The following is an 8,230-nucleotide window of genomic DNA, read 5'->3' on the forward strand; positions in this document are numbered from 1 at the left end:
GCCGTGGGCATCGCCGGCTCGGTGGCTGGCGGGCGTCTTCTAGAGTAGTTTATTTATCTAGATGATACTTGATGATCCTTCTAGTATCGGGGGTGCCTACAGGAAAGCTGGAGAGGGACTTTTTACAAGGGCATATAGTGATAGTACGAGGGGTAATGGCTTCATACTGGAAGAGGAGAGATTTAGATGAGATATGAGGAAGAAATTCTTTACTGTGAGGGTGGTGAGCCCCTGGGGCAGGTTGCCCAGAGAAGCTGTGGCTGCCCCATCCCTGGAAGTGCTCAAGGCCAGGTTGGACGGGGCTTGGAGCAACCTGGGCTGGTGGGAGGTGTCCCTGCCCAGGGCAGGGGGTGGAACTCAGTGAGCTTTAAGGTCCCTTCCAACCCAAACCATTCTATGATTCTGTGATACCGTGGACATACAGTGGTACTGCTCCATAGATACAGCTTTCCCACCCTTTCTTCCCCTCGCTCTTTAATCTAAATCTTTTCTGGTATTAATTACAATATCCTGTCTTTTCCTCCTGAGTCTAGCTGGGATGCTGCATATGAAAGAGAACTGCAGACTTTTCAAGACATTGGAGATGTTGGGGAAATTTGGTAAATAAAATAACTCCATTGGAGTGTTTCTCTTATTCTGTTTTTGAAGTAGACATTGCATAAACACAGCCAGCGATTTGGTGGGTCACTGAATAGTCCTGGCTGTTGGCAAAATGATGGGGAATTTTAATCTTGAAGCCACCAGTTCTTCTCTGGCCCAATTTTGCAGTGCAAATTTCTAAGTTGCACTTGGACAACTGTCATTACACAGAAAGTGAGCTGGTAGTTGTGGTGTATGTTACTAACAAAGGTGCGTTTTATCGCTGAGCTCAGGTTTAACTATGCAAGTTGTGGGTGCTGCTGCCTTTTTTAAAATATGGAGGGCTTTACCTCCCGGAGTTGGTGTTTTGGTGAATTTTAATGTCATGTGGTTAATTTTAATTTAAACAAAGCAAACATGGAATATGAAGCATGTCAGTTCAAAGTGCTTCAGTAAAAGACACTTTGCAAAAGCTGGGGAGAGGACTGATGAAATAAATTTGCTGTGTCTTTTGTACATTTTTGCTATCTTGATTACCTGAGCCTTTGTTTTTTGTAGGTTTGGTGAAGAAAGCATGGTTCGCATAATCAGATGGTTGGAAAAACAAAAGATTCCCCTTGACAGCTCTGTGCTTGACATTGGAACTGGAAACGGTGTTTTACTCATTGAATTGGTTGGTATATTGCAAAGTTTGTGCTTTTGGTACAGAATCAATACTCCAAACACAGTAGTTTAAATACAGTTCTTGCAAGTGACAATAGTAACCGTGGCAAGCTATAACGCAACGTGAAAGGCAAAAAGCAAGCAACCTAAATTAAAACTTATTTTGTGTTTTTTTCCCATCAACAGAACACTGGTTACTGTGCATCAAGTTTTATATTTTCATTTGATTTAAGAGTATAAGTGAAATTAACTCAGTGCTGTTGATATGCCTTAAAGTACATCCTGTCACCAAGACAAGGCATAATTGCAAGTGGCCACCAGGCAGCCTATGGGACTTAGGTGTGTAACCCCTTGCACCAGCAATGGTGGTAGGAAGTTTTAAAAGAGTAGACCTACCAACAGAATGTGTGGGTTGTTCTACTAAAAGGAAATATCTGTGGTTTTGCTAGACATGCTCAAACTTCTGGTTTTTTGGTACTGCCCAGATTGTTAGTACTTCAGATTTTGAAATTTACGGTATTTCTTTAAATCAGTCACCCTGAATATCCCTTATTTTAATTTCGCCTTTCTGTTTTCGTGTATTTATAAATGCTTTTCTTCCCATTGTTGGGTAAAATACTCCCAGGTAAGGAAATTGAGTAATACACAGTAATACTCTCACGTGCAAAACTAGATCCTTTTTTCATGCTCACTTCTGACAGTAATACTCATTATCAATGTAAAAAGTGGTTAAACCCAAGTTTTTTCTGTAAATTACTTAAACAGTTGTTAACACTTCTTTTCAAGAAGTACCCATTTCTGTCAGGATGGAAACCCCTTACCAGATGTGGTCTGAGCTGTTACAGTGTTGTTATACAGTGATAACATAAAAAATACAGCTGTGGTATTTTTTTCCCAGTTTTGATTGAATGCAGGAGAGTTGGTAAAGAAAGGAGCTATCATACTGTAGCGGTTTCTGTTGTGACACATTCTCCATTGGCTCCATTAGTTACTGTAGAAATTGAAAGGGATGGAAGTCAAAGTCAGGTTTAGAATGGATTTTTTTTAACATGGATTTTGATTTTAGAAGAGTTTAAAGCCTTATGGTGATTAGCTGCTACGCTGCAGCACAGGAGAAGTCATATCATCAAAAGTAGAAATTCCTCATCTCATTAAGAGAAATTAATTTTGAAACCTAATAATGGTGATTGTTAAATGCAACGCTAGCTTTTTCATTGTTGAAACATCCAACAGAAAAACCTTATTTTATTAGACTTCAGTTTTGTACTGGCACCACTTAGAAATCTGAAATTGATTTCAATTCTGTAATGGGAAAACAACAGCCTGCTAGCTTTTAAAAACTATTAAACGGCCATAAGAACACCCTCCCCTCTTACATTAAGCACCTCAAAGTACTGTGGTTGCTTTAATAGGATATTTTTAGTCCAGTTCCCATTTGAAAAGTGACTTCAAAAATTGCCCTGTTTATTGTTTCTAAATAATTCAGGATCTCGCTTGCTTAGCTGATGTAAAAGAAATTTTTTTGAGTTAGCTGCTAGGCTTTGAAAATCAAATTAGGATTCTTTTGGCAAGCACATCAGCTGCTGTAGAACAGTTCTGCCTCGATAATATGATAGAAACAGCAATACTGAAAAAGGCAGTCAGACTTCAGTCACGTGGGACATCGGTAGTATCTCTCTAGAAGGTAGCTACTTGAGGGTACGTACCAGATGCTCAGAACAGGAGGCGGTACGGTAGCTGTAGAGTACAATTTGTTGGGGAATATTGGACCCTGGCATGTCATTAACAGTAAAGAATCGTAAATGGGAGTATAATAAGAAAATCACTCTGAAATGCAGCTGGTTCTAGGTGAGACGTTGTCAGTTCCAGGAGGGAATATTGCATAAGAAAGAGGCAGACTAGCCATCTTACAAAGAGGTAATAAATGAAGTGAAAACAAGAGAGACTGCTGTATCCGATGTAAACTGACCCCACTACCCAGCTAGAGGCAAAATATCCAGCATGCTGCTAAATGTCTTATACGTGCACACTGCAGGGATCTGCCCATCTGTAAGCTCCAAGAGAAATGCTGCTGGAGGCTTCCTCTCTTCCTGCTGCCTCCTTTGGGGATCTTGGATACATAAGTGGGATCCCTTGCTGGTTTTGTATGTGCGGTGGACCATGGTCCTACCCCTGCTAACTTCAGAATTCTGGTAGGCTGCGTGGATGACCTAATTCTTCTGCCTTCCAAAAATTCCCCCTCTTTTAGGGAAATGTTGCTTCCACATGGAGCTCTGACCTTCTCTTTTTTTTCTGAGTATTGTGGGAGCCAAGAATATTGGAAAACTTATCTGAAGTGAAAGGTATTCATCTCCCAAGTGAGGGTGTCTACCTGGCAGCCCCAGAAGCCTAAACGTGAGGCAATGCTGATCATCTTGCAAACTCCTTTCTGCTATTTAATGTGCTTTGTCAAGAAGCGGCAGAATAGCGCTTACAAACACCACCTCCAGGACAGGAGTCCGGTTGCAGGATGCAGCGCGGGCATGTTTAGCTCTTGGGTGAATGATCCTTTCCTGGCCATATGTAGTCAGGCCATACAGGTTTAGCAACATTTAATGTTGTTTATCCTTAAACTTTCCTTCTCTGCTCCAGAGACTATAGGAGTGAATGGGAACTCCCTGAAGTGACTCAAGCTCTTCCTTTCCAAACAGAGGAGCTGTTGTGGGAACTACTCTTCCACCCCCAAGTTTTCAGCAGAGGCATCTCAGGAAGCTTGGTTTGCTCTGGGGAGGAACGTGGGCAGAAGCCTGAGCAATACGCTGTTCTTCATCAAATGTGAACAACATGGTCTTTGTGTTTAGCTGAAATTAGTCCTCAATTAAGAACAGCTGGCTAGTACTGATCTCACACCAGCTGAAGGGCTGCTGGAAGGAGGAAGGACCATTTTAAAAAACCCCTCGTTGTTTTCCTCTCTGTCGAGGTATCGGCCTTTGGAACAAGTAGATGTGCAGCTAATTGCTTAATGCTAGTTAAAGTCCATGTATTGTTCAAAGCCAAAACAAACCCAAGCCTCCTCCCTCTCTCTGCTGCTTCTGCCTGCAGCTGGCCGTAAGATTGTAGCTCTTCCTGTTAGGTTTGGATCCGGCCAGACCAACTGACACATGTGATGCCCACATCTGGTCGCTTCAGCTTCTGCTTCGGATTGAAAATGTGTCGCTGCCCCGTCCCGCATGCCCAGCTCCAAGTGATGCAGAGTGCCCACGTGCTTTGCAGAAGGGATGCTAGGATCTCACTGCCTGAGTTTGCCGAACTGGGTTATCGTTATCTACTCCAACGTCAGATTAACAGAAAGTCTCTGTATGCTCTTTTATGTGGGCGTAACCTGCCTGAAAATCGCTGATGCAAAGACATTGTAGCGTGCAAATAATTGCATTCAAAGAGACATTAGCATGAATAATTAAAAAAATGTAAGGTTTTGCATTGGATATCTGTATTATTATGTATTACATATTTTGGCTCTTACTGTTTGGGTTTTAAACCAAATAATTGCTCAATCTCAAATGTTATGTAAGTGTCAGCGAGGTTTTCTTATTTTGAAGCATCTGGCATTGGCACATGTGCTCATCACTGAAAATTCCTGGTTTCTAGGTTACTTTTGGTGCAGGTACGAGAGGCTATTCCCCTCCAGGGTATTACTTTTCACAGTTTGGCTCAGTTTTCCACTTGTTGACATAAACCAGCTTTCCGTCAACAGCTCTTTTGATGAGGCATTAGGCAGAATGGAGTTATTTCAGCTCAGTCCCCTGGATATTTAGCTTTTGTAATGGTAACAGGAATAAAAATTAGTAAACGGGGTTTTTTTCTGTCATTAAGAGGAGAAGCGATGAGATGGGTTATAGATAGGGAATGCATTTGTTGGATGAAAAAATTGCTAGCGTACTGATTAAGATTCTCTGCTTCTGTGTAGGCAAAGTCTGGCTACACTGATCTCACTGGGATTGATTACTCTCCTTCTGCAATACAACTTTCAGAAAAAGTAAGAGAGAAAGAAGGGATGCCTAACATTAAATTAAAGGTAAGTTTTGAAAGCAAGTTTACTGAGGAAATAGAAAGCAGTTGAAACCAAAATTAAAGGACTTAATTGATATTCAGATGTGCTCAGTGTACTGTATTAATGTCTTTTGACATTCATTTGTGAAAGAACTCAACCAAATAAATCTGTATATTTACAAGAAGATTTTTTGTCTATTTTTTTTCCTGTTTGTAACAGTCATTAGGGCTAAAAAGATTTCCCCGCTTCTAACAGGGAGCAGAATACTGGTTTGCCGTTTGGCAAGTTCTATATTGTAGCTGCTTCATTCTGAATTTCAGATCTGAGATAGAAGACGAAATCTGTAAATGATAGAATCCCTACCAGTAGCTGTGCAGCAGGAGGTTTGAGAGGCCCTGCTGGAGCAGGGTGTAGGACCAGATGACTTCCAGAGGTCCCCTCCAGCCTCAGCCATCCTCATTTTCTGTGACTGTCTCTCATTCTGAGCTCTCTGCTATGCTGTTTTCTCCCCCAGCTCCGTACCTGTATGATGTCTCTGTTCTTGTATGTCAGTTGTAATCTCTTTGTGGCAGGCAGCCTAGTCTTCTGTATTTGTACAGTGCCTGGCACGCAGCACCTAGGAAACCAGGGATCAAAGTACAAACAATGATTTAAAGAATGAACTCCAAGTATGTTAGTTTGAGCTTTAGATGGATAGGTATATACACGGGCTTTACGGCAAACAGATCATCACGTAATACGTAGAGAAGAAAGAAGCTGACATAGCGTTGTAAGTGTGAAAAGCTTGTGAGTTACCCTTTCCTAAGCACACCTATTGGCAGGTTTGAGCCTTTTTATTTTAAAGTATTGGTTTGCATTAAAGATTCAGGAGCTCCTGACTCCTGAGTAGAAGATTGTTTTCACAGTTGTAGACTTCTGGTTTAGGTAGAAGACTTCTTGGCTCCATCAGCTGAGCTGTCAGGATTTGAGATTTGTATTGACAAGGGGACTTTTGATGCCATAAGCCTTAATCCTGATAACGCGGTGGGAAAGAGGAAGCAGTACGTGAGATCTCTCTGCAGTGTATTGAAACCAGAGGGCTTTTTCCTCATAACATCTTGCAACTGGACCAAGGAGGAGCTGTTGAACGAGTTCAGAGAAGGTAAGCAGTTGAACAGAACCATCTGCTAACTTACGGTAGTTTAGGGATGCCATGAGTAAATTTTAATGTCTGTGTTAACATATTGCCTCTCTCAGATCAGGATTAGACAAGGTGAAGTGACTAGTAAATGCTTCAGCCTGTCTTCCCTCTGTTTTCCTCAGGGATTACAGTGCCCACGACCCAAGGGAGGACAGGTTTTGTTATAGTTTGGGGGATGAGGATTTCAGTCTAGTGACACTGGAAAAGGAGGGGGTTCTATACCTGGCTGATAGTTTTCTCTTTTGGGTCTTTTATTACCAGATCTGGTTCACCCATCTGATTGCTTTGAAATTGGGGTAACATTGTTACCCGTATTTAGGGGAACTGGCAAGTCTGTGACTGTGACCTTTAGTATCGCCTCGTCAGCGACCTTTCTGATCCACTGGAAAGGGTGTTTTTTACGTGCTGGTTAGCTCTTGAATCTCATGCGTGAGGCTTGAAACTCAGTGTGGTTCTAAAACAACCGTCCCTTCTGGAGAACGAAAATTACTGGCAAGTTATCGTCTTTTCTGCCATTAATTCATGTGAGTCAGCCAGCTAAGATTTTTATTATCCATGGAAGGGTTTCAGCTGTATAAAACAGTGGTGCAGTGTAACAATACAGTCCTATAAACTTACAGAGTAACTGACTTGCAAGTTTTCCAGGCAAATAAAGAATGGTTTGCAAAGGGTTATCCAAGAGGAGAATAAAATGACTTCCTTCTAATAAAAGCATTTTAATTTCTGTCTGGCAGGATTTGAAATTCTGGAGGAGCTGCCAACACCCAAGTTTTGCTTTGGAGGAAGAATTGGAAACAGTGTCACAGCATTGGTTTTCCAAAGGAAAAAACTGAGGCCATCCGTCTTGGACAAATTAGATTAGTTGAGAAAAGTCTGAACTTTAAACCTGACAGAAAACCTCAGACACGTGTGTAAATAAATGCTCTTTGAGTGCACAGTAAAATACTATGTATGGAACTCTAAGGGACTATAAAACATTGCCCTAGAAATATTTCAGCTTTGCGTAACTTGCCCGTAAATTTTGTCCTTGCTACAACCTCACTTATTTTAGGGAAGCTGCAAGTTTTGTAAGTGAGAGATAAATAAGGCATTCTAAATAGGGAGACTGGTATAACTGAATTTGTGTTTGGAGCTTAAAGATTATCTGGTATTTAATTTCTGTATTGGTAATCAGCAATAGAGGTAAAGGTATTCTACAAAGCAAAAATCTCATTTCTCTGTTGTGCGGTGTAATAGGGAAGAAGCTTTTGCAATGTAAGCGCTGGATCTTTTCTTTTTTTTCTTAGGTGAACATGAGTGTAGCTGTTAAGGAGGGAAATGGATATAAAAGCCGTAGCACTCGCAAGAAAGGACCAGTTAGTGCTTTGAATTCAGGCTTTCAGAGGTTCTCAGACTCACTGCCGTTCTGTCTCCACTGCGATAGCTTAACTCCTTTCCCACAGAGGGAGGCTACTGAGTGTTTTTGAAAATCTCAGTTGCCTGACTGTGCATGCTTTGTCAGTTATTTCCACCGAACCCATAAATATATAAAGATGTGATGTTACAATCTCACTAGCATGTGACATATGCCTCTTTCATTATTAATTTGCTATGTAGTAATGTCTTAAGAGCCAACAAGGACTGTATGTTTTCCAGTGAATTTCTCAGGACAGATTTTAGCTGTGTAAATCCAGAAGAATTCAAAGCATAACTGTCCATTCTTTAAAAAAAAAAAATATCTGATCCTTTCTCTTAATTTCTTTGCCTTTATTTCTTCTGTTGTTTTATATTTTCAGAAT

General features: G+C 41.1%; 1 protein-coding gene across 1 annotated transcript in view; it reads left to right on the top strand.

The window, feature by feature from the left end:
* METTL10 (methyltransferase like 10) overlaps nucleotides 1-7,659 on the top strand; it is an 8,986-nt gene extending 1,327 nt beyond the window's left edge. The window contains exons 2-6 of the mRNA XM_009892754.1: nucleotides 534-599; nucleotides 1,138-1,252; nucleotides 5,189-5,296; nucleotides 6,197-6,413; nucleotides 7,187-7,659. Of these exons, the coding sequence (XP_009891056.1) occupies nucleotides 534-599; nucleotides 1,138-1,252; nucleotides 5,189-5,296; nucleotides 6,197-6,413; nucleotides 7,187-7,314 (634 nt within the window). The 3' untranslated portion in view covers nucleotides 7,315-7,659. The remainder of the gene's footprint in view (nucleotides 1-533; nucleotides 600-1,137; nucleotides 1,253-5,188; nucleotides 5,297-6,196; nucleotides 6,414-7,186) is intronic.
* The last annotated feature ends 571 nt before the right edge of the window (nucleotides 7,660-8,230 follow it).

The sequence above is a fragment of the Charadrius vociferus genome, unplaced genomic scaffold, assembly GCF_000708025.1.
Source record: "Charadrius vociferus isolate BGI_N301 unplaced genomic scaffold, ASM70802v2 scaffold38, whole genome shotgun sequence".
Classification (NCBI taxonomy): domain Eukaryota; kingdom Metazoa; phylum Chordata; class Aves; order Charadriiformes; family Charadriidae; genus Charadrius; species Charadrius vociferus.